Source organism: Quercus lobata, chromosome 7 (genome assembly GCF_001633185.2).
Source record: "Quercus lobata isolate SW786 chromosome 7, ValleyOak3.0 Primary Assembly, whole genome shotgun sequence".
Taxonomy (NCBI): domain Eukaryota; kingdom Viridiplantae; phylum Streptophyta; class Magnoliopsida; order Fagales; family Fagaceae; genus Quercus; species Quercus lobata.
The window spans coordinates 7,695,462-7,722,100 of record NC_044910.1 but is presented as its reverse complement, the minus strand read 5'-3'; the positions used below and the strand labels follow the sequence as shown (position 1 = coordinate 7,722,100).

General features: G+C 38.2%; 1 protein-coding gene and 1 pseudogene across 1 annotated transcript; both read left to right on the top strand.

The window, feature by feature from the left end:
- The first annotated feature begins 357 nt into the window (after nucleotides 1–357).
- LOC115953324 (UPF0481 protein At3g47200-like) lies at nucleotides 358–2,349 on the top strand. The gene has a single exon (XM_031070931.1). The coding sequence runs from the start codon at nucleotides 702–704 to the stop codon at nucleotides 2,085–2,087; it is 1,386 nt and encodes a 461-aa protein (XP_030926791.1). The 5' UTR covers nucleotides 358–701; the 3' UTR covers nucleotides 2,088–2,349.
- An 18,336-nt stretch (nucleotides 2,350–20,685) lies between these two features.
- Nucleotides 20,686–22,036, top strand: LOC115951503 (annotated as a pseudogene).
- Nucleotides 22,037–26,639: the final 4,603 nt, after the last annotated feature.

The window sequence follows — 26,639 nt, the reverse complement described above, 5'->3', positions numbered from 1 at the left end:
CCGTTCCTTTTCTCCTTTCTAGTTTATACTTTCTTAAAAGTGCTGCTTCAAACAACAGGATGCTTGGTAGTAAAAATGAAAGAATGATCTTGGTATTTAAAATGAGAGAATGATACGTTAGAAAATTGAAGAGAAGTAGAACTAAACAAGTGATGCAATACAGTTTAAGGAGCAATTGGATCACCAAGATCCTTAATCTGGGCTTAAAATGAAACTCTGGCGAAAAATGGAGAATACTAATTGAGACACTATTGGGCTAGCGAGCTTATCTAATTTTATTAGGGTATTTTTGTTTGGTCTAAAACCAATTTGTTTGTATGAGGATTCTTTTCTTAGCAAGGATCACTATTCTAGATCAGGTACCCAAGCCATCTTGGGAATTTTGAGCTGGGTTTACACTTAACATTCTGTTTAACGAGTGTCCTCTACTTTTTTTTCTTTCTTCAATTTGACAAAAGAAAAAAGATAGGGAAGTATAAAAATGCTGAATCATAAGCAACGTTGTTTATAAAAGTGCTGCATCATTGTGTCAATAGTATCAAGCAATGCCAAGCTTGATATATCATTAAAGTTTATTATACGTATTCCCCCTGTAGAAGCCACCACTTTTTAACAATTATTTGTAGTGTAGAAGCCGCCTCTTTTTAACAATTTTGTAGTATTACAAAATCTAGACCTGACCATAACGAAGAAAACTTTTAATGGAAAACGAGTCTGAAATGCTGAATATTGTAGTCCAAAATCCTGGAGATTCATCTTCTGGTAGTACTGATGAGTGGTTGAATTCCATAATGGGTGATGGCTGCAACTCTGTAATCAACCAAAGGGCAAGACCAAAGATACAGAAGGTCCCAGAAATGCTTCGTGAGATTAAATCAAACGAGAAATGCTATGATCCCTTGGTGGTTTCCATTGGTCCTTACCATCATGGCTCGCCTGGGCTCCAGCTGGTGGAGAAGCACAAAATTCCAATGACACGGCAGTATGTCATGGAGAGTGGAAAAGGTATTGACGTTGTATACAGCAAAGTAGTCGAGGTGGCTGGCAATGCAAGAAAATGCTATGCTGAGGAATCAACACAAGAGTTTGACGATGAGGCATTTGCTCGAATGATGTTTCTTGATGGCTGCTTCATTCTGCAATTCATGTACTGCATTGCAAAAAACAAGCGTCGAGATATGGGGATGAAGAGTCACACTATAGCATTTGTGCATCGGGACGTGTTCTTGCTAGAGAACCAACTCCCTTTTCTAGTCCTCAAGGCATTGATGAGCTTGAGGTTCAAAGAAGATGAAGAGAAGGATATCATCAACAGTTTCATCGAGCATGGTCGGGCATTTCCTCCTCTAGTGACTTCGTGGCAGAAAAAGCTTAGTGGGGTTATTCCTATAAACATTTGGGGACGAAAAGCGCCTCAACCAGAGCCACCAAAGGATGAAGACTATCCTGTTCATCTTCTTGAACTCGTTCGTACAAAGCTCATCGAAGTTCCAAATACACAAGAAAGTAGACCTCAATTAAGCAGTGATTGGTACTCCTATCGTTCGGCCAAGGAGCTTAAAGCAGTAGGAGTACACTTCAAGCCTGGTAAGATTCATCTCTATACAGATGTGACGTTTAAACCATCCTTCCTTAGTGGAAAACTCACACTTCCTCCAATCACGGTAGATGACTTTACTAAGTCTATGCTACTAAACTTGGTAGCATACGAAACATGCCCTGATGCCCCTGATGATTTTGGGGTCACTTCTTATATTTGCTTCATGGATTCACTCATTGATCATGCGGAAGACGTTATGGTGCTGCGATCCAAGGGCATACTACTAAATTTTCTAGGCAGCGACCAAGAGGTGGCAGACCTCTTCAATGCAATAGCCAAAGATTTGGTGCCCAGTCCTTATGCTTATGCTGAAGTTAAGGGGCGCATTGAAAGACATTATAGGAACAAACTCAAGATATGGATGGCGGAGTGGTTACATACGCATTTTAGTAGCCCTTGGACCATTCTCGCATTCGTTGCAGCAAGTTTTGCCATTTTCCTTAGTGTCATGCAGACTTACTACGCAGCAAACCCACCCAAAAGTTGAGAGAGGCAATCATGGTATATTACTTTCCATGTACCACTGGGGGAATGTCTCGGTGAGTGATTTCTTTGTATGTATTTGCCCATTTTTCTTAGCAAGGTCAACACAATTGTCATTTAACAGTCAGTAGCTTGTTCGCGTAAGTCCTGCCATGTGAACACGAATAAACAGAACATGGCTTGGGCATCATGAGTAATTGAAATTATGTGTTTATTTGTTCGTAACCTATGTAATGCCAAAATACCTCTTTAAGTGGGGCGAAATAACGAAGATAACTTATCATTGGGAGAGATTTTTGTGGTGTGTAGTTTATTAATAACGATTTGATGAACGTGTGATGTTCCAAAAAAAAACATTTTTCACTATTAATTACATGCGCACGATAATATTTATTAATTTCAAAAAAAATTGGTGAAAATTGATTAATTAAACAATGAATTGATTGATTTGATATGGTGGGAATTAAATTGTTGAGATTGCATACCAAAAAGTCAAAAAAAATAGTCATAATTCGGAGGGAATCAAATTACTATTAAAATGAAAAGCTGACAAATTGAAAAGAAATAGAATATGGGAGAATTTAGACCAATTGCTGATCGACCCTTGTACCTCGCACCCAACATTTTTTCTTTAGAAAATCTGAATTTTCTTGAGTCCCATGTTGCCTAAAGACTCATCTTTGACTCCTAACATTCAATATAAATACCTTTTCTAGCATCAAATCAAAGCACACTGGAGTGCTAGTAGTTGGAAGGTTCATTTGGTGTTTTGGTCCTCTTGGTCTCAACTCACTAGAAGGGGTAGCTCAGTCCTTTCGGTCTCAAGCTATCAACTTCCTATTAATGAATCCCCCTCTCTAAAGAAGATTTACTTCTTGCTTGGAGTGCCAGTGCATGCAGATAAGGTCTCTAAATTTTTTTTTTCTTTTTTATTATGCCATAGTTCTTTTTATTCAAGCATCTTTCATTTTCAAGTTTTTCACATGTTCTTGATTGTTAGTATGTTAGATTTAGGTTGTTCTTATTTTTGCATGTTTTAGGATTTCAATTCAATAACATGTTCATATGCTCTTAGATTAGGGTTCAATATCACGTCACACGCATGTTCACCATGTCTTTCAGTTTCATTCTTTTCAATTCATGATGGCATTCCTAGATTAGGGTTTTCACAATGCCTATCAATGTTTGTTTCAATATGCAATATTTAATCACATGTTCTTGGATGCTATAATTGTTTGAATGATGTGCTATGATTATTGCCCACCAAAGTCTAGAAGACCAGTTTCATAGCGCAAGATGGGTGCCTAAGACCTTCTAATCTTGTAACCAAACATCCGAACTTAGATTAAGGGTTAGTAGATTATGTTTTTCCCTATAATTTTCAATTTCTAAATTGTAACTAGGAATTAAAGCCATGTACGTTTCTTAGATTGTATCTAGGATCAAAACCATTTAATTTCTTGTTATTTTCAAGAGATCTATAATTTTAATTTCAAGCCATTAATAAGAGATGTGTTTTTCAATTTTGGTTTTTTTTTTTTTTTTTTTTCAATTAAATAAACAACAACTCCATTGTAAAATCCTTGACCTATGAGGGATGATAACATCACTAGAATCTCCAGTGTCTCTTGAGAGGTACCAAAATAACTCCCATTCACATGGGTTTGGCCTAAACATTTGAAAGGGTTGAGCCAGGACGTGGTCTTTCATAGAAAGGGAGGAAGATATGAGGTTTTTAGTATTTTGTTGTGGCTTTTGGCTAGTGTTTGATGGGAAATACATATGTTTAGAATAGCCAGAAAAACTAAATCCAAGAAAAAAGAAGATAAAAATGAAACCACAAAAGCATAAAATTGATGTACATAAATATTAAGACCCTTAGAGCACTAGCATTAGGCATGCTAAATGCTAAATGCTAAAATTTTAGCATTTAGCATGCAAAACACCAAAAAAACTCCCACATCAAATATTCTAAATTCTAAAATATTTAGCATTGATAAACAGTAAAATTCTAATAATAGAACTGTACTGAAAAAAATGGTAAACTTTTAAAACCTTTTTTTAATTTTCCCTCTCCTCTTTCACTCGCTCGCTTCTCGCTTTCAGCCTCTCCTCTCTTCCTCTCTCTAGAGTATGCTGGCTACCAATCTCACCAAGTCGTAGACCAAACCATACTGCCAATCTTGCCATTGTGCATGCTGTCGATCTCACTCTTAGATTCCATCGCTGATATTTCTAGCCACTAATCTCGCCTAGCCACTATTGATCTCACCCAGCCTCTTCTCTCTCTCTCTCTCTCTCTCTCTCTCTCTCTCTCTCTCTCTCTCTCTCTCTCTCGTGGTGGTTGTGGTGTTTTTTTTGGGTTGTTGCAATGGGCTGATTTTGGTGGGTTGTAGGTTGATTTTTGTGGTTATGTTTATGGTAGCCAGTGGTGGTTAGGTTGAATATGGATTATGGTTATAGTGGTCGGTGGTTGATTTTGGGTAGTGGTTGGTGGCAATGGGTTGTGGTGGGGGATTTTGTATTTATTTATTTATATATATTGTAGGAGTTTTTAAGGTTATTTTAATGTGTTGCATATATTATTTTAATGTGTTGATGGGTAAAACAGAAAATCTGATGTAGGGTGTATAGTAAAGTGATGTGTTAAAAAAAAAAAAAAAAAAAAAAAAAAAAAAACATAGGCATTTGTGTATTAAATTGGAATTTAGCACAGCACAGGCGTTGCTAACAAGAAACCCTAAGCATATGGCCTGGAGTTCTAGAAAGGGTGATAGCTTGTATTATATTTAATTCAAAATTTTCATATTTATAGTTAGCTCGAAATTAGGCTTAAAAAGAAAAAAGATAAAAAAAGGCATTTCAATATACCCTTACTCAATACCTAATTAAGGGTCTCCTTATGGTGAATGGTTATTGCTAATTGAAATCGTAATGTTAGTAATAGGTCTAAATGAGAGCCAATAATAATTGGCTATAATAATAATTTGTAAAAATATTGTAAAATAGTTTGTGATCATAGCATTACTCATATAATAATGCTCATGTCTAGGCAGGGGTCGAACCTTCGTCAAGGCCCTTAGAGCATTAGCATCCGGTTTCTAAAAAATATCCCATTTTATCATCTTAAAAGTTGCTTTATTTATTATACCATATCACTTTAAAACACACCAAATATTTTAACTTTTATTTTACTATATAATATAATAAAATAATTTATCTACACATTAAAATAATATACAACACATTAAAAGAGAGATTCGTAAGAGAGAGAGAGAGTGAATAAAATAAATTTTTTTGTGTTTACAATCTTGCTACAGTAGTTTCTAAATTTAAATGGGTGCTGTAACAAGATTGTAAAAAAAAATTAAGAACCCAAGCCCCGAAGCCCGGATAAAGCTTGCATTTTGGTGTTTAGATTTTTTTTGGGGTTTACACACCCGGTACTGACGCTCTTAGTAGTTAGCACTTCTAGTTTTACAACAACCTAAGTCACCCATGAGGCCATGATTGATCAAGAAATAAAATGGAATTGGCAGTCAAAGTAACAACCAGTTTTAGTCAAATAGTAACTCTCTAGTGCGGCCGAAGTATTATAGCGTGTACTGGCCAGCATACTAAGCCTCTGGAAACATATTCCGGCTTCAATGCCTGCATGTTTCGGAATGTTTAGGCTTTTTAAGCATATATACTAGATTAGAATATATAAATCACTTCAGAACAGTAAAGAAAACTTTACCATGTTGACTAAAACAAAGAATTTGATTGAAAACTCGCTGGAGGTTATGCAGATTGCAGTAGTCCAAGAGAAGAAAGAGAAATGGAATGACAAAGAAGTTCAAGGGGAAAAAGAATTCATATGGGGAGGAAGAAATAAGATGGAGGACTAGAGAATCTTGAGAGAGATCAAAGAAGAGCAGCAAATGGCCGAAGAGTGCAAAAAGCAAGACAGTAAAGAGGTAAGGCGTTCTATTGCCTATTTGTGGATAGTATGACATGTTAATATGTTATTGAAAAAGTCTAGAACATAAAAATTATCACAAGTTCTTGCTACAACTGTGATTTGGTACAGTGTGATTAGTAAAGAAAAAAATGGTGGGTTAACATGTAAGTGATGGATAAGCCACTTACAACCTACTATGTCAGAGTTGTGGCAAAAAAATCATGGAATAATTTGTGATCTTAGAATTATTCTATTTTATCTCTAGTAAGAGTAGACAAAATAAAAAATAAAAAATTAAAAATTAAAAAACTAAAAAATTGAGAATCACATCACTAACATTAATTAATAAATTTTTTTTTATGAATTGTCCACGTGCAAAACCATTGGACTAAAATTTGTTTAAATTATTATATAGCATTTGGCCTATTTTAGCTTCCGTTTGAAATTTCTTATTTTTGTAGATTTTTTAAATAGTATTTATCAAAATATATAGTTTTTTATTTTTTTGTAATTTTTATGTTAATATGTTATAAAAATCTGAAAGCTATTTTATTTTTTATTAAAAAACTAAAAGTTAGATTATTTGAAAAAAAAAAAAAAAAACCTGGGACAAAAAATACAAAGTAAAACTTTTTTAAAAAAACCATGGTGCTGGGTTTGGGCCCACTTTTCTTTTAGTAACATCTGATTGGGCCCAGTTGGGCTTATCCAGGCCCAAACCTCTTTAATCTGAGTTGAATTCCTCAAGTTTTATTGGTTTGCTTACTTGGGTCCATCACCTACGCCCTTGTGGACGTTCAGCATAGGGCATGCCTAGACCTGCAAGCCCATTTGCGTTAATACCTCTCGTGTATTTGCCTTCGTTAATCTGAATCACTGCTTGGGTTATGGCTTGCCCGTGGGCCTGTTTAGCTTGGGCTCACCATTGGTCTTGGGTTTGTGACAGCCCCCAAAAAAGTAACCCGGAACACTCTTTTATTGTTTAAACTTTGAAGCATGAATGAAAACATAACAGTAACACGGCACACAGTTTTTATAGTAAAATGAAAACATAATACAGTACACAGTTATGTTGTAGGCTCGACGCAAAAGAATAATTGAATAAACAACAGTTTTATTGCGACAGTATATACCAAACTTGCTGGGTAAATAAAGTCCCTTCTATGTGTATCAAAAGTGTGCTTGGTTCTTAATTTTGTTTGAAGCGATTCATCATCTAGTAAAATGCTTTCTAGTTTCTCCTTCCTTTAGGAAATGTTGGTGCGAACTATTAAAGGTTTAATCATAGCAAAACTTTCACAAAATTGCGGTACATTATATACCAATCTTGCTGCATAAAGATGGAGGTATAACTTATAAGCCACAATTTATAGGAAAAGTGTGCACAGTTAACTTGTACAACACATACCACTCTTGCTTTAGTAAAAGTAAAAATATAGTTCTGTTCGTACTAGCTTCACATCAAACCTGTATCATATAACAAGTTACGGCTTTACGAAAGTATGTACATTTGTTTATTTGATATATGAATAAAGTTCAAATTAGATACTCGTCATATAACAAGTTACGGCTTCACAAAAGTGTGTACATTTTTTTCTTTGATATATGAATAAAGTTCAAATTAAATACTCGTGTGGGCTTTTTTTTTTTTCCTTTTTTTTGATGGAATTGTGTGGGCTCTTCTATTTGGGCACTTTTAAGAGCATTTCCATCAGCGGTTTCATAAATATGCTATTTTAACACATCAAAAAGCTTACTTTATTATTTTAACACATCATTTTAGAATTCAACATTCATCACATCTTCTATTTTTCAATTCTATACATTAAAATAATATATAAAAATATTTTAAAAACATTAAAAAAACCATCAATTAAAAAAAAATACAAAAACAAAGAGATGAATCAACTCCATTAATGCAACCCAAATCACATGGATTCAACCCAACTTCACCACCACCCACAATCACATGGAATCCATAGCCAAAAAAAAAAAAGGCCCCAAATTTACATGCATCTCCACCAGTCAACCTCATTGGTGAGGCCAAACTCCATGGCAACAACCGATCTCAATGGCAATGATCTAGGCAGAGAAAAAAGTAGAAAGAGGGAGAGAGAGATAGTGACAAGAAAAAATAAAAAATAAAAGAGAGAGAAAGAGGAGCAAAGAAAGTGATGAAAAAAAAGGGGAGGGGGGGAGAGAGAGGTTTGAAACTACAAACTCCAACTGGGTTTTTGTTCAAAGAGAAAGTGTGAAACAAAATAGTAGTAAAATGAACACACGAAAGTGAAAGAGAAAAAAAAGGGGGAAGTGAAGATGCTGGAGAAGAAAGAAGAAGAAAAAGGGAAGAGGGAGTGACAGAAGACAAGGAACAAGTGGAGAAAGAAAGAAGAAAAAAGCAAGAGAGAGAAGAAAAAAAAGTCATAAAAGAAGAGAGAGAAAATGAATAAATTTTTTTTTTTTTTTAGTATATCTGTCCGTACCGTTCCAAAGATGGAATAGTACAATTCATGTGTGTCAAATTTTATAGCATTTAGAACATTTCATGAGAGGGGTTTTATGGTGTTTGGTGTGCCAAATGCCAAATATTTGGCATTTGGCACACCTGATGAGAATACTCTAATGCCCTCAAATTGGAGAGAGGACCCCATAATTTTTATCAAATAGTGTAACATTATATGTATTTAATAATCTTAAATAAATTGTTTTTGGTACACATTTTTCTCGTGAAAGTAATCCATATCTAGCTAAAAAGGAAGAAATATAAAATATTTAATATGTATACGCACACTTTTTTTTCCCCCTTTCCTTTTGATAAATTTCTTTCTCTAGCTTGAAAAATTATTTTTGTCGCTTACTAATGAAATACAGATTGTGTTTAAACCTTCGAAGTTATTAATAAGCATATAGTTCATGCGTATTCGTAAGTGTTTTTGCAGACCCATTTGATTTAGCAGAGAAATGTAGTAGGTACGCATTTCGTTCAAAGATTGGTCTCGTATGATATAATGATCACCAATAACAATTTACTTACACAAATATCAAATAAAGTTAAAAAGATGCAATGACAACCAAACTTTAGTCACAAATTTTGGAGCATTTTCAATAAATTAGTCTCAAGTATAGTTAAAAGCAAGACTATTATATAATTAAAAAAAATTTCACCAAAAAAATTAATAATTAAAAATTCCATGCTCAGCACATGTTAAAGAAAACACAAAAGCTATATCATAAATAATTGAACTTTCAACCTGAATCAAATCAATTAATTGTAGATTAAAGCTTGAGATCACAAAAAAATTTTTTGATTCAAAATGATTCATCATGTGAGTTCAATCTATGATCATGTAGCAATATTTTAATTTCTCACATGCTTGTCACAATTTTATAGATTATTCTTCAAAATTGACAGGGTCATTAGATTTTGTATGTGATAATAATGATTATTTTTGGAAAGATTATCAATTAAATCATACAAAATATATATGTTTCCCTTTTTCTTAAAAAAAAATAAAAATAAAAAAACGTTTTCCATTTAGGAAATTTCTGGTATATTTTATCAAAGTCATATATATAGTTGCTTTAAAATGTATCAATATTTTCTTCTGAAAAAATGCATCAAAATATAGTCACTATTTATTCTATAAATAGTATACGAACACAACATGTAAAGCGTGGTGATCAACCATTGGTTACAACAGAAGAAGATTTAGGCAGTGCAGATCAGAGCAAGGATGACTGATTTGTCAAAATGAGAGTAGTTTTGTATAGATTATTGTCACTAAACTACTACTCATTTATGATAACAGTATTTAGCTAGTCAGCTTATGATAACAGTATTATTTGCTATTGATTCCATCGAAAACTTTGCTATATATACTCTAAGCAGAGCCTACACTGTAATTAAGAGAGAAACAATACAACTCAGTTTTCTCATTATCTCTACAAACTCTCTCTCTCTCTCTCTCTCTCATAATTCTTCACAACAAACATACAGAATTGAATCGCCTTATTGGGTGCAAACTTGCTGTGGCCAAAATGGAGCATGTTATTTCCATGGACTTCGATTCACTGGCGTAGCCAGAGGGGGGCAAGGGGGGGCAGGTGCCCCCTGACTTCTCCTAAAATTTTTTAGAAACAGTAGTCTAAAGTACATTCTGACATGGAGGAAAAAAAAAATTTGAAAAAAGGGACTTCTATTTGGTTAAAAGTCACCAAACCATTGCTTTTGTCTTGTCCTACTGCAACTTGCACCTATTTCACTATTTTTTATTTTTTATTTTATATCATTATTTACACCATTTTTAATATTTATGATACTTTTCATAGTATTTTATTCTTGAATGATGATAGAAATATTACAAATTTTACTACTTATATCTTACAAATTGGCATGTTACCAATTACAAAAAATAATTTCTAACATTTATTCATTATATTTTTTAAGTAACACTAATCATATTCTTACTCCATCAGTTTATAAATTTTTTAGTAGCTATGAATTGGTTATTTTTGTTTATTTATTTTAATAATATGAAATATATTCATATTTTCTTACAACTGTTTATTTATTTTGTTATTATTGTTAGTTAATATTTTTTAGATTAATTTCACTTTTAATATCATTTTTTAATTTTGCCCCCTCTAGACTAAAATTTTGCCTCCGCCACTGCTTCGATTAGAGGAAGGGTATTAATGATGCTCAAATCGTCAGTCAAAATGTTTGTCTAGAGTGCGTTGTCCAACCTAATCCTAAGAAAAATGGATGATGAAAGGAAAAAGTGTGGGTCACTGGTGTGGTGCCTGTCACGAAACCTCCGATGCTTAAGTTAGAATGGCTAGAATGAGAAGAGAAATATTAGAGTACACATGTGTGTGAACTAGAGTTTTCGTACCTCTGGTTAGGTCTCATGGGTAGATATATATAGGCTCTTCCTTCTTTCTCCTAGCCGTTGGTGTTGCCTTCATGGCTGTATTATTTCCGTATCTGTAACGTCTCTGCAGGGTGTTAATGTTGATATACCTCTCCATCGGTCTGGAGGTTCATTATTTCCTTGTAACGCTTCGTTCGTTGATTAAGGGCGAATGGCCTTGTCTTCACCTGGTGGTCAACACGAGTCGGATGAACCTCAAGGTTGCTCTCGTCCATTGTTCTATGGATGAGGTTTTGATCGGACCTATCAGCTGCCCCCTTATTCCGTAGTCGTCCATGTTCTGGACGGTCATAGGAATATGATGAGTTAAAAAAAAAAAAAGGTTGAGGAGCTTAGGGTTCTGCTTCCTATATTAATTGATCCGTGGCGGTGTGGCATGCATCATGGCCACATGTCCCACTTTGATTGGCTGGCAGGTCTCATTTCTGGTGAAGACATTTTCATTTTTCCTGCACTTTCCATGGCAAACCTTTTTAACTCTTTGCCTTTCACTTCCCATCTCTTTACCTTCTTTCTATGTTTGATCTCTCTGACTTCTCTGTGTATTTTGCTCCTTGCCTCCTTGGTTTCCTTCTTTATTTCCAGGTACACCCTTTATTTACGCTTTTTTTCCTTTTGGTTTTACTATATTCTTCTCTTTTGTGCTCCTATTTTCCTTTTTTAAGTGGTGTAATTTTCCTTAATGGTGGATTACTCTGAAATTAGGCACACTTCTCCCTCCATCGCCTTCCTTTTTGCCCGCTTAGGGGCGCTGTTAGATTCTTCTAGTGACCCATTAGGTGTACTCCCATATTGCTCTAGCGATTAATATCCACAGATTGGGGATTTTGTTGTAGGTGATAGTGGCATAGGTTTGGTGTTGTGTGACCTATATCTGCTATTGCACCAGTCTTTAGCTTGGTTTAAATCTGTGCGAGGGGCTTTAAGGAGGGAAAATATGGGGTTCGAGGTGAGGTCGAGTGATCAGGAGAGGGGTTCCTCTTCTAGTGTAGGCATGGCTGGGGCGAGGACAAACATAGCTACCTCTATGCCTTCCTCCGCTCCTTCGTCTTCTCTCCCTTCTATTTCTGCCACATCTCGTCCTTTCCATGCCCTTAAGGAAAAATGCACTCTGAAAGTGGACGTCTTTAGTAAGTTCAGGGATAGGTTCCAGTTTCCTGACGAGACTAGGGCTTGTCTTCTTAGGAAGGGCAAGAAGGCTTGTGCCTTTGCCCATGGGGAGGTTTACTTTTATAAGGCTATGTTCTTGTGCTTCCTCAGGTTTCCCGTCCATCCATTCATCATGGAACTCCTTCACCACCTGAACATCGCTCCAGAGTAGCTTATGCCAAATTCTTGGAGAATCGTCATAAGCTGTATGGTGATTTGGATGACCATAGCTGATGGGGACATGATCACGCTCAATGAGTTCGTCCATCTTTACTGCTTAAAGGAGTCTAAGGAAGTTGGGTATTTTGAGCTTGTACCCTAGGATAGGAAGTCTCGCCTCATCGTTAACCTTCTGTTGTCTTTTCGTTATTGGAAGTCGAGGTATTTCTTTGTGTCAAGCGATGGTTAGGAGACTTTATCTAACGATTTTTGGGGGGATGTCCCTAGGTTGTTGCATCAGTGGGAGACCCCTCAACTTGGTACGTTTGCCTTTTATGAGATGTTCTTTTTCATCTTTTGTTTGAGTTAGTCGTCCTTCTAACCCTGTGTATTTTTTCTGTTTTGTAGTGAAAGAGCGTCTTGAACTTGAGAGCAAGTTTGAAGAGAGGATTCAGGAAGCTGTCAAGTATGCAAGTACGATCGAGGATTTTGACGAGCTGGTTGATCCATGCATGATAGCTCGTCATTGTTTGGGGCCGGAGCCTTTGCATTTTGTTCTCTGTGCAATTGACCGGGAAGAGAGGAAACATGAGTAGCTGTGGCACACTGGATCGTCTTTTCCTCTTTTTTCTTGATCTTAACCCTTTATTCTTTTTTTCTTTTTCTTTTTTTGGTGCAGAGATGATGACCAAGTTCAATAAAGACTTGTACGCGAAGATTAAGGGGAAGAAGAACGAGCCCCTTTCTAGTATTGGCCAAAGAAGGCTAAGAGTTGTTGAAAAAGATAAGGAAATGGAGAAAGAGGTGGTGGAGAGGGGTTCATCCACCCTTACCCTGGATAAGGGTCACATTACTTCTCCCAGAATCTCAATCGAGGAGGTCGGCCCTCCTTTGAAGAAACGCAAGGCGGGAGACAAAGGGAAGGAAAAGGTGGGCTCTAGTGTCTGAGCTGATACTGGGGTTACCATAGCTTGGGAAAATGAGCTCCTTACCCCTAAAGAGATGAGGGAGATCTCAAGCATGCCCTCCCACGAGATGGTGAGCCAACATGTCCATAAACTTATGCAGGTGATCTTCCTTACTTTGTCGTTTTTGTTTCATCCTTAAGTGTTTAGCTGCCTCTGCTAACTTTGGTCATGACGAAACTTTTTGTTGTCAGGTATTGGGAGAAATGATGCATATTACTTCCCAGTATCTGCTATCGAGAAGAAGGACATCATGGCTACCTCAAAAGTGGAGGCGTTGGAGGCCAAAGCTTCGGGATTGTGGAGAGACTTGATTATTGCAATGGATGCCCACAACACTTCCAAGGAGTAAATCAAGGCTTTGACTGAGCAGCTGGATTCCGAGAAGCTGCTGGTAAAGCAGAAGGACAACCTTTTTGCATTAGCTGGACAGAGGATAAAGGCTGTCGTGGCTAAAGCTGTCCATGCTTTCCAAACTACTGACGAGTATAACACCATTTTGTTTCAATGGTATTTTAAAGGCTTTGAGCTATTGAGGAGATATCTGATAAAGCATGGCCCAGGGATGGACCTAGAGGAGTTGGATTTTGAGGTCGTTGATAGGGAGATCGAGGCGGACGAAGCAGCCCAGGCAGCTCAGGCTATGGCGTCTACTGGTGAGGACCTTCCCGAGGCTGATAGGGAAAATGATAATGCTCCCCAAGCTTGAACTTGCTGCCCCTTGGAAGTGTGTTTTTTATTTTATTTTATTTTTTATTTTTTTTAATGCCCTGTCTGTTTAAGGGCTAATGGACAACTTATATTTGGATGCCCTACTTGTTTTGGGGCTTTTTGAACAATTTGCAACTTTATATATATAATATGTCTATGCATTTTACCTTTCTTCGTATCCTCTGATGCTTGTACTTAGCTACAATTTGCTTGGGTGTACCCCTTTGTTCCTTTAGGGAATTTAGAAAAATTTTTGTTGTGCAGCCTTCTTTGTCCATTTAGGGCCTTTTGAGAATTTTTGATGAGGTGCCCTCTTCGTCTACCTAAGGACTTAGGGAATTTTAATTGAGTTGGCCTCTTCGTCCATTTAGGGACTTAGAGAATTTTCCATTAAGGTAGTCTCCTCGTCCATCTAGGGACTGGGGAATTTTCACTGAAGTATCCTCTTCGTCCATTTGGGGACTATAGAGAATTTTTCATTAAGGTAGTCTCCTCATCCATTTAGGGACTTAGAGAATTTTCATTGAGGTATTCTCTTCATCCATTTATGGACTTGGGGAATCTCGTCCAAATGTGAATTTGGTTGTTCCATCTAAGAGGACGACCTCTTCCCATTCTTGGGATCTCTTTTGATTTACATCCACCTGGGGGGTCTTATTTGGACGATGTACATCCATTTAAGGAATCTTATCGTTTTTAACTTGGACGATGTACATCCATTTAAGGAATCTTATCGTCTTTAACTTGGACGATGTTCTCGAATTAAGATGGCGATTTTAGTTTTGAGAGAGAAATAACCAGAACACGTGAATGGCTGAATAATAATATGTTTATTTGAATACATGACTTGTTGTATAATACTTTTATTTGATTTGCATTAAAAAGTATAAGATCATGCTGACTGCTTACAATTAGGCTATGTTTCCTTTTCGTAATACCTTTTTAGGTGCTCGACATTCTATGGGCGAGATAGCTTGTTTCCATCCAGATCTTCCAGGTGGTAGTTTCCCTGTCATGAATAGGGGACGATCTTGTAAGTTCCTTCCCAGGTTGGTCCCAATTTGCCTTATGTTGGGTCCTTCATTGTAGGAGTCACTTTTCGAAGGATGAGGTCTCTAATGTTGAATCTTTTGAGCTTTACCCTCTGGTTGTACTATTTGGCCATCTTCTGTTGGTACTTGGTTATTCTCTAGAAGGCTTGGTCTCTGACTTCGTCAAGCAATCCAGGTTCAACTTCAATTGATCGTCATTGCTTTGTTCGTCAAAGAACTCCCTCTTGAGGCTGGTGACTCCCACTTCGACTAGGATGATTGCTTTTGTGCCATAGGTTAGGTTGAAAGGCATCTCTCCTGTTGGGGTTTGTGCTGTAGTCCTGTAAGCCCATAGAACGTTTAGTAACTCCTCGGGCCATGCTCCCTTTGTCCCTACTAACCGGGCCTTGATTATCTTGAGCAAGGTTCGGTTCGTTAATTCCATTTATTTGTTGGCTTGAGCATGTCCTGGGGACGAGTATTTGTTCTTGATGCCCAGGCTTGAGCAAAATGACTTGAATCCGTGACTGTCGAACTGACGACCATTATCTGAGATGATCTTCCTTCGGATCCTAAACTTGTACACAATATTTTTCCATACAAAATTTTGTACCTTTGCTTCTGTGATTGTTGCTAGTGTTTCCGGTTCTACCCATTTCATGAAGTAGTCGATTGCGACGAGTAAGAACCTCATTTGTCTCTCCCCTTGTGGTAGGGGGCCCATAATGTCGATCCCCCATTGTGCAAATGGCCAAGGTGAAGAAATGGTCGTCATTTTCTTTTCTAGGACTTGTTGGACATTTCCATACCTTTAGCAATGCTCACATCTCTTGACAAATTTTGTTGCGTCTTGCTGTATCGAGAGCCAAAAGTAACCTACCCTCATGATCTTACTAACGAGGGACTTTGGCCTCGAGTGATCACTGTAAACTCCTCCATACGCCTCTTCCAAGGCATACTTGGCTTCTTCCTCTTCAACACACCTTAAGTAAGGTTGGAAGAATCCTCTTTTGTAAAGCTTGTCATTTAGCACCATGAAACGGGTAGCCCATTTCTGGATCTTCTTGGCCTCCTTAGGATTCAGTGGTAATTGTTCGTCTTTAAGGTAGGATATAATGGGGCTCGTTCATCTTGTGCGAGCATGCACGGGGAAGGTTTGAAATTCTTCGATGCAGGGAGATATCTGTTCTTCCAATCTCCAATCGATCGCCTTTGCCTGATCATCTATTGATGACTCTGGGCCACTTCATCGGCTTTAGCATTTTTATCCCATGGGATCTGAACAAATTATGTATGATCAAAGTTGCTTGCCAACTGATTTGTCAACTTAAGGTATTTCTGCATTCTTGTTTCCTTTGCTTCAAAATCTCTCTTGACCTGCCCTATGACGAGCTACGAATCACTCTTTAGCAAAATGTTTTTAGCTCCAAGTGCCTGAGCTATTCTTAGCCCCATCAATATAGCCTCGTACTCTGCTTCGTTATTGGTTACGAGGAATTTGAGCTGGACTTCATACTTCAAAACATCCTCTTTAGGGGAGGAGATGACGACAATTGCTCTGCCTCTCTTCTGAGTGGACGATTCGTCTGTATGGATCGTCCAAAGTTCTTCCTAGTTTTCTTCATGCTCGGGGGCGATGAATTCCGCTATAAAGGCTGCCAATGCCTGAGCTTTTATGGCAGTCTGTAGGCGATATTCTATATCAAACTGACTAAGCTCAATGGCCTATTGTACCATTCGTCTAGAAGCCTTAGGTTTATTCATTGCTTTCTTGATGGGCTGGTCTGTCATAACTATGATCGAGTTAGCCTGAAAATAGGGACGAAGTTTTCTTGAGGTCACTATTAGGATGAAGGTAATTTTTTCTATTCGTGGGTATCGAGCTTCAACTTCTTAAAAGGCCTAGCTGATGTAATACATCGGGAGTTGTATCTTGTTCTCTTCCCTGATCAAGGCTGCGTTGACCGTAGTTACGGATACTGCCAAGTAGAGGAATAAGTCTTTTCCCTCCTTAAACGGACTTAGGAGTGAGGGGTTGCTTAAGTAGCGTTTTAACTCCAGAAATGTTGTCACGCATTCCTCCGTCCAGACAAAAGCTCGCTTCAAGGTCTTAAAGAAAGGAAGGCATTTGTCTGTTGCCTTCGAGACAAACCTATTAAGGGTTGCTACTCTTCCTGTGAGAGATTGCACTACTTTGACCGTCTTTGAAGAGGACATCTCGAGGATAGCTTTCACTTTTTTGGGATTTGCTTCTATTCCCCTTTGCGATACCATAAACCTGAGGAATTTCCCAGAGGAGATCCCGAAGGCACATTTGGACGGGTTTAACTTCATGCTGTACTATCTGAGTGTGTTGAACGTCTCATTGAGATCGTCCAGATGGTCCTCTTCTTCTTTGCTCTTGACGAGCATATTGTCAACGTACACTTCCACGTTCCTCCTAATCTGCTTACTGAACATTTGGTTTACTAGTCTTTGGTATATGGCCCCCGCGTTCTTCAAACCAAAGGGCATTACCTTGTAACAATAGAGTCCATGGCTAGTGATGAAGGCTGTCTTTTTTTGATCTTCCTCAGCCATTTGTATCTGGTTGTACCCATAAAATGCGTCCATGAAGGTAAGAAGCTTGTGCCCAGCTGTTGAGTCCACGAGCTGGTCAATTCTAGGTAGGGGAAAGCTATCCTTCGGGCAGGCGTTATTTAGATCTGTGAAGTTAACACACATTCTCCATTTCCCGTTTGCCTTTTTTACCATGACGATGTTGGCCAACCACTTAGGATAGTAGACTTCCCTAATGAAATTAATAGCGAGTAGCTTATTCACTTCATCCATAACTACTTTGTTCCGTTCATGGGCAAAAACTCTTCTTCTTTGCTAGACAGGTTTCTTCTCAGGGTCCACATTTAGGTGGTGTTGAATGATGTTTACTGGTATACCTGGCATATCTTGGTGGCTCCATGCAAACACATCCAAGTTATCCTTCAGGAAGCTAACAATCTCTTCCTTCATCCAGGGATTTAGATTCATCCTTATCTGGGTCGTTTTTGTATGATCTCCTTCGACCAACTCTATTGTTTCCAGCTTCTCGACAATTTCTGGCATCTTATCCTCAATTATCCATGTATAGTTCTCCTTTGAGGCCAAGACTGCCTGGTAACACTCCTTTACTAGCACCTGGTCTCCTCTCATCTCTTTGACTTTCTGTTCTATTGGAAACTTCACCTTCAAGCAATATGTGGAAGTGGCTGCTTTCTAGTGATTGAGGGTAGGCCATCCTATAATCACATTGTAGGACGAAGGTGAGTTTACTACCAAGAAGTTATGCTTGTTTATTACCTGGAGGGGATACGAGCCGGCCGTGACCGTTAACGTTACTATTCCCCGGGGGTACACCTTGTCTCCATTGAAACTGATGAGAGGGGATTCGAAAGGACGAAGTCTGTTCGGGTTTACTTTTAACTATTGGAAGGCAGAAAGGTAAATGATGTCTCCGAGCTCCTGTTATCTACCAGAACCATTATGGTGTTAAATCCTTCAATCATGATCACAATGACCAACGGGTCATCATGAGGCTGCTTTACTCCTCTGGCATCTTTTTCTGAGAAACACATATCTTGGTTTGTTCGTCTTTGCTTTAGAGGAGGCTGACTGTGAACACTATTCACCTGCCTTTTGTATGACTTCTTGAGGGACTTGGATGGTCCTCTTATGGATAGTCCTCCCATGATGGTTTTTATTTCCCTTATAGCACTTTGTGGATGAGGGGGTGTGTGGTCCTCGTCCTTCTGAGAGTCTTCATGTCAATCCTTGTTACCATCCCTGAACCTACTGGAATCCTCCTTTTTCACGTATTTCTACAGTTTCCCTTTTCATATGAGTTCTTCTATTTGCTCCTTCAGATCCCCGCAATCCTTTGTGTAATGCCCGTGATCTTTGTGAAAGCGGCAATATTTCCTCTTATCATGCACATTGGGTGACGAGTGTAATGGTCTTGGCCATTTAAGATAGGGTTCGTCCTTGATTTGCGTCAAGATCTAGTCAATAGGCAACACCAAAGGCATGAACTTCACTGGATGGGGGTTCTTGTCATCTTTTTGTCTACTTCCTTCCATATTCTGTTGGTCTACTTGATTCCTCTTTCGTCCTCTTTGATCATCCTCTCTTTCTTTCTTATTCTCCTTGGGTTTCTTTACTCCCTCCATGGCTGCTAGGGCGTCCTCAGCGTTCATATACTTTTGTGTTTCCAGAAGCATCTCTGCCATCATCTTGGGGGGATTTTTTGCCAAGGAGACTACGAATTCTCTGGACTTCAATCCAGCCTTGAAGGTTGTTAGCTGTACTTTGTCATTCGATTCGTCCACCTCCAAAGTTCCTTAGGTGAAACGTATTACATAAGATCACAAGGTTTCCTTCTTTCTTTGCTTGATGGTGAGCAAATGATCAGTTGGCCTTTTTGGACGCTGCCCGCCGACAAAGTGACGAAGGAAGGAACTGCCCAGCTGCTCGAAGTTGTCAATGAACGATGTTGGTAATTTGGTAAACCATTCCTTGGCTGCCCCTTTGAGGGTAGTGGGGAAAGAGCGGCATAGTATCTCCTTAGGAGGTTGCTGGAGACCCAAAGTTGTCTTGAAAGTGTTAAGGTGATCCAATGGATCCTTCAATTCGTCAGATGGCTCGAGCTAGGGTAGATGGAACTTTGAGGGCACCTGACATTCCTGGACCGCTAGGGTGAAGGGTGAGTCCATCGTTTTGACCATTCTATCCAGGCTTTGGTTTGTTTTCCCCTTGATAGTGTTCCTTAGCTCGTCCATCTCCTTTCTCATTTCTCTGGGGAGATTTGAGTTTTCCCCTTTTGGAGTGCTAGGCCACCTCCTCTGGCTGTCTCCATCATCGTCCTAGTTGGTCTCCGAGCAATTATCCTTTTGTTGTAGCAGCTGCCTCATCTTTTGGTTCTGCCTGGTAAGTTCTTCCACAATAGCTGCGAGTGACTGCAGGATCTTGGTTAACGTATGATTCCATTTGGATTAGTGAGTTGAATGGACCAGTACTCTCGAACTAAGTGCAAGAAAGTCGAAAGAACAAGTCTTTTCCCACAGATGGCGTTAAACTGATGATGCTCAAATCATCAGTCAAAATGTTCGTCTAGAGTGGGTCGTCCACGACCAACCTGATCCTAAGAAAAATGGATGATGAAAGGAAGAAGTGTGGGTCATCGGTGTGGTGCCTGCCACGAAGCCTCCGATACTTAAGTTAGAATGGCTAGAATAAGAAGAGAAATATTAGAGTACCAATGTGTGTGAACTAGAGTTTTCGTACCTTTGGTTAGGTCTCATGAGTAGATATATAGGCTTTTCCTTCTTTCTCCTAGCCGTTGGTGCTGCCTTCATGGCAGTATTATTTCCGTATCTGTAACGTCTCTGTAGGGTGTTAATGGTGATATACCTCTCCAACGGTCTGGAGGCTCATTATTTCCTTGTAACACTTCGTTCGTTGATTAAGGGTGGATGGCCTCGTCTTCGCCTGGTGGTCAACACGAGTTGGGTGAACCTTAGGGTTGCTCTCGTCCACTGTTCTATGGACGAGGTTTTGATCGGACCTATCAGGTATCAGAGGAGAAGTTGGTGAAACAAGCAGCAGCGCCACTAAGGAGGTCCAAATAGATAACATTGCAATCGAAACTACCAAGCTGGAAGAAAGGTTCAAAATAGTGATGAAGGCTAGAAAAAATGCAAGCAGTCAAACTTGAACACCAAAGATACAAAATGTTATATTCTTGCTGCGAGATCACAAGGATTTCAAGAAGTACTTTGAGCTTCGAATGGTCTCACTCGGCCCTATCCATCATGGTAAGGAAAACTACCAGCTAGCAGAGAAGCACAAGCTTGTATCGACATTTGAGTTCATTAAAGATAGTGGCAAAACTATACAAGAAGGTTGAGAAGAATATCAAGGAATTGAGGGAATGCTTTGAGGAAGACGTGACCAAGAAATATGATGATGAGGCACTCGCTTGGCTGTTGTTCGGGGATGGCTGTGCAATACTACAGTACATATACTGTGCTACTGATCCTGATAACAACAAGTTCAAGGAGTTGAGTATAAAACATGATAGTGTAGCCTTTGGACATCAGGATTTGTTTTTTCTTGAGAATCAGCTTCCCTATTGTCTTCTTAAATGGTTGATGAGCTTGAGTAAGATGAAAAAGGAGTTGGAAAAATCGATTAAGAAATTCATTAATGAGTTTGTTGGGGTAAAAAATAATCCGTATTCAAATTTGTTATCGGATATAATCTAGCAGGGAGTATTGAAGCAGTAACAAGGAGACAGCTGTTCCTCATAGAAGTCACAAGATCAAGAAATACTAGTGGAAATAGAGCCCGAGTCCATCCATCTTCTCGACAAACAAAGGACGAGTCTCTTGGCTAAGCATGGTGGACAACGGGTTCCTAAAATGGAACCAAAGAGTACTCAAAAGTCAAATCAAAACGTCAATTGGCAATCCTATCGCAATGTTCAGGAGCTTCAAGCAACAGGTATCTATTTAAAACGCAGTGAAGATGATAGCTTGAGTCTGAGTGACATATATTTTAGTACATTATTCCCTTGTTTCGGATTTCTTTGGCTTCCTCCAATTAAAGTAGATGACTCAACTGGGCCCAAGTTTTTCAATTTGATAGCCTACGAGATGTGCCCAGATTTCGACAATGATTATGGGGTCACCTCTTACATATCCTTCCTCGATTCGCTCATTGATGAAGCCAACGACGTTAAGGAGCTAAGGAAAGTATGGGTGCTCCATAACCTTCTCGGTAGCAACCAAGAAGTGGCTCAACTCTTCAACGAGATAGGCACCGACTTGGTGCCCAACCTTGAAATATTTTCCAAGGTCAAATCCAGCAGGCAGAAGTACTACAAGAACAAGTTCTTGACCTGGACATCTCAAATCATTCACGACCATTTCAGTAGCCCCTAGACGATCATAGCTTTCACTGTCGCATTTTTTGCACTTATTCCCAGTACTTTACAAACTTGGTACATGGTCCCCTGGCTTAATAAATAGGTAAAGAAAGAATAGTACTTATTAAACTCTCTGTTACACGTAAATATACCAACAATTGAAAAAGGCAACTGAACTTGATTCTAGAGTTTCAGTTACTTTTTCATGTGCTTGTAAATTTGCGTATGACAGTATATGTGTAATAAATTTTATCCATAATAAATAAAAAAGTGAAATTCTATTTAGCCTGTTCAGTAGTGGCGATGCCACTTAGGGTCTAGGGTTTCCCAAGAACACCTTGACTTGAAAAAAAAAAAATTTATATATAATAATTAAAATTTTTTAGTTGTTTACCCTTAAAAAAAAAAAAATAGGAACACCCTCAAGCCTTATCAGGAGCACCCTCAAAATTTTTATGCCAAACAAATTTTGAACAAAAATCTTTAAAAAAAAAAAAATGTAACAGAGAATCTGAAAAAAAAAAAAAAAATTGTAACAAAGAAGCCCAAAAAAAAAGCCCAACTTCACTCCTAAACAAATACCCAATAGGCCCAACCCAAACGTATTCTCAAAAAAAAAAAAAAAAAAAAAAAAAAAACCAACCAAAATGGCAAAACCCAATACAAAATACTAATAAACGTCCGCCTCAATCATCAAATGGTAAAAACAAAACCTAAAATTAGAAACCTTTCATAACCTAAAGAAAAAAAACCTCATCTGATGAGGCTCATCAACGACAACGCACACCTCCGCCTAAAACCTCATCATCAAACACATAGGTACGATGCGGCGACGACGCCTTTGCCTGAAACTCGAGCAACAAAGCTTGGATGATGGATCGGCCATCGGAGATCGGAGATCGGTCCAATCGGATCAGAGATTGCGACGCCGACGCTTGGCCTCGAATCCTTCCTCGCCTCCAATGCCTCGACATGTTGCTGCAGCCCTCGGCGCCGCCCCTCAGGCCTCCCCCAAGGTATTTTACACTATTTCTCTCTCTTTTTCTCTCTTAATCTTTGGGTTTTGCTCATTTCTTGTGGAGTGTGGACTGTTTTATTCTGAGAGAGAGAGAGAGCTGTCTTTCTTTTTGAATTGATTCTCTCTCTTTAAGTCTTTATAATTATTCAATTTATTTGCCCCTTTTTTTTTGACTTTATCCGTTGGTGTGACACTATGTTGGTCAGTTGGTGTTGGTGAGTTTGTCTTTTATTGTTGAATTTATTTGATTGGCTCCTCTTGTGTGAATCTTATCTGTTGAGTAGGGGTAGATGGAGCCATAGGACTGTGTGGTGTGGGGTCAGGGGTGGGATATTTGAATTGGGGAAGTAAAGGCATGCGGAGGCAGGGGTGTGTGCACACATGAGGTGTGTGCTAGTGTGCGCTAATGCACAGTGGGGTGTGTGCTAGCTAGACTGCTAGTAGTTAGTAAAAAAAAAAAAATTAATGAAGCAATTAAACCCCAATAATTAATAATTTAATTAACTAATACATTATAAAAGACAAACAAATTAAATTATGTTAGATTCTCAAAAAAAAAAAAAATATGTTAGGCTAAACAATAATTAATAATTTAATAATTAATGAAACAACAATACAAAAAATTATATTTTATAAAAGACAAACAAATTTATGAAACAACTAAACAATAATAATTAATAATTTTATTAATATTTCAAATGAACTTATAGTTTATTGTACAGGTACCTTTGTTCATTTCATTTCTTTTCATTTTTTTTTCTTTTGAGGTTTTTCGGTGTACAGAATGCAAATTTGTTTTGGTTTTAAGATTTTTTTTTTTTTTTTTTTTAATTTTTTAAGGCCAAATCTTGAATTTCAGCTGGTATTTACAGAAATATCTCGAAACACCCGAAATAGACCGAAATAACCCGAAATTTTTTCAAAGTGGAATAGGAATATCCTAGACAAAATTCCTGAAGTCGCCATTGCTGTTCAGTTTCCCATTTCCAAATAAAAGTACCTTATGGCTTTGCACCCTTCATGAACATAGCCACAAAGGACCATCTCATTCTGTTCGTTTACTTTCTATTTGTCATTTGACATTTATATAAATTAAATAAGTTGGGTGAATGTACCTATTCACTATGAAATTGTTAAAGTTACAAATATGTTACAGCTGCCTGATTTTTATTTTCGTGTGAGGAGTGTTTGAGAGTATCTGTAATGAAAGTTAATAAATATTTTGTCCAAAAGAAGTTTATTTTATGATTTAGTTTTGCAATTAAATAAAATCACAATAATATTTTGCAGAGCCACTGAACAGGAATGTAATAATATTTTGGAGGTTCTAGATGTGTATGGGAGTGGTTCTGGACAACAAATTAACCGGAATAAGACTACAATCTTCTTTAGTAAGCTTACTTCTGAAGACACAAGAGAGCACATCAAGCAAGCATTGGGGGTGTCAGAGATCAAGCAGTATGAGAAATATCTAGGTCTACCATCCTTTGTGGGGAGAAGGAAAAAAGCCAGTTTCAACTTTATTAAGGAGAAGGTATGGAGGAAATTACAGGGGTGGGAGGAAAAATTGCTTTCACAGGCCGAGAGAGAGATATTGATTAAAGCAGTAGTGCAAGCAATACCCACTTACACCATGAGTTGCTTCAAACTTCCCCTAGGCCTTTGCAATGAATTGGAAAGCCTAATCATAAAATTTTGGTGGGGTTAGCGAGGAGACAAGCGCAAGATTCATTGGGTTAAATGGGAAACCCTTATTCAACCCAAATCTATAGGGGGTATGGGGTTTAAAGATTTGGCTCTTTTTAACGATGCGTTATTAGCCAAACAAGCATGGCGACTTCTTCACAATAAGGATACACTTTTGCATAAAGTTTTCAAAAGTAAATTTTTTCCTACTTGCTCATTCATGGAAGCTCCAGATAATTCTAGTGGCTCTTATGCTTGGCGTCGTATTTTAAAGGGTAGGGAAGTGCTATGGAGAGGGGCTCGATGGAGAGTGGGTTCCGGAGAAACCATTAAGGTCTGGGATTATCCGTGGCTGCCTAGCTTAGAGCATCCACAAATATTATCCCCAGTCATAGATGGTTTGCAAGATGCAACGGTGGATTGTCTCATTAGCCCCACATCTAGGAGCTGGGATAGGGATGCATTGTTTGGCTATTTTGCTCCCATGGAAGCTGATTTGATCCTTAAAATTCCACTCAGCCCAACCAAAGTTGAAGATAAGCTCATTTGGCCTCATGTTCCCAACGGTGTCTACTCTGTGAAGTCTGGTTACAGGTTCCTCGTCAAAGACAAAGCTGGCCCAATGCCGCATCATTCCTCACAAGATGTGGTCCCAAGTATTTGGAGTCGGATATGGAAGCTTTCAGTACCAAACAAAGTCAAAAATTTTATGTGGAAGGCTTGCAAGGAAGCTCTGCCAGTTAAGAAAAATCTGATCCGGAGAAGAGTCCTTGAGGAAGACGTGTGCTGCCATTGTAAACAGGAAGCTGAGGACGGTTACCAAGCTCTGTGGGACTGTTCTGAGCTTTCAGCAATTTGGGAAACTAATGTTATGTGGCTATTTTGCAGGTCCAAGAAGTTTTCAAATTTTTTTGAGCTTGCAAGATTCGTGCTGGAGAATGACAAAAAACCAGAACTGTTTGCAACGATCATGTGGACGATCTGGTTTCGCCGGAACCAACTTCGAACCAGCAATAAGCCATTCCCGTTAGCCTAGATCATACCAACAGCAGAGCAAATGCTTCAGGATTTCAACGAAGTGCAGCTAGCTGCGCCAGTACCGGTTTCAGCACCTCAACAATCTCGGCCAAAGTGGGAACCACCCCCTTCGTCGCTCCTGAAGATTAATTTTGATGGTGCAGTCTTCAAAGAAACAGAGGAGGCTGGGTTAGGAGTGGTTATCCGGGATTCACATGGCCAGGTGCTTGCATCATTAGCGAAGAAGGTCAAGCTCCCATCATCCTTTGCCGAAGTTGAAGCTCTTGCAGCTGTCCGAGCTATTATCCTTGCTATGGACCTCAATCTACCCTCTTTTATTGTCGAGGGAGACTCGGAGGTGGTTATTTCAGCCTTAAGAAGTAAAGAGGAGTCTCTATCTTCTTTTGGTCACTTAATTTCTTCTATTAAGCATTATTTAGTTTCTTGTAATTGCGTTTCTTTTTTTCACACTCGTAGGTCAGGAAACTCAGTTGCTCATTTTTTAGCAAAACACGCAAAAACTATTGATGGTGTTTCTGTGTGGATGGAGGATGTTCCACCACAAGTTGCTGATGTACTTTTAGCTGATTTTGGGTGATTTTAGTTTTTAAAATTTGAAGCCAGATTCTCAAAAAAAAAAAAAAAAAAAAAAAAATCACAATAGACATACTTCCCTCTGCGTGCAACGTATTATATATATTGCAAATGTTTGAATTTTCATTTTTGGTTCCAGGAAGTATACAATCCGAAGATTGACAAGCTTAGATTTTGCTTTACTTTTATATTTGTCTTAAAAAATTTGAGTAAGTAAGATATATTATAAATTTTATTAAATATGTTTTACAAACTGATAGTATTACCAATTAACTATTAAGGACAGAAAGTAATTTAAGTATTTATCTATTTATTACAAAATGTTAAAACTACAAAATTTTAGTATATAAAAAACTTACAAAATAATATAATAATGAACATAATTTAGTAC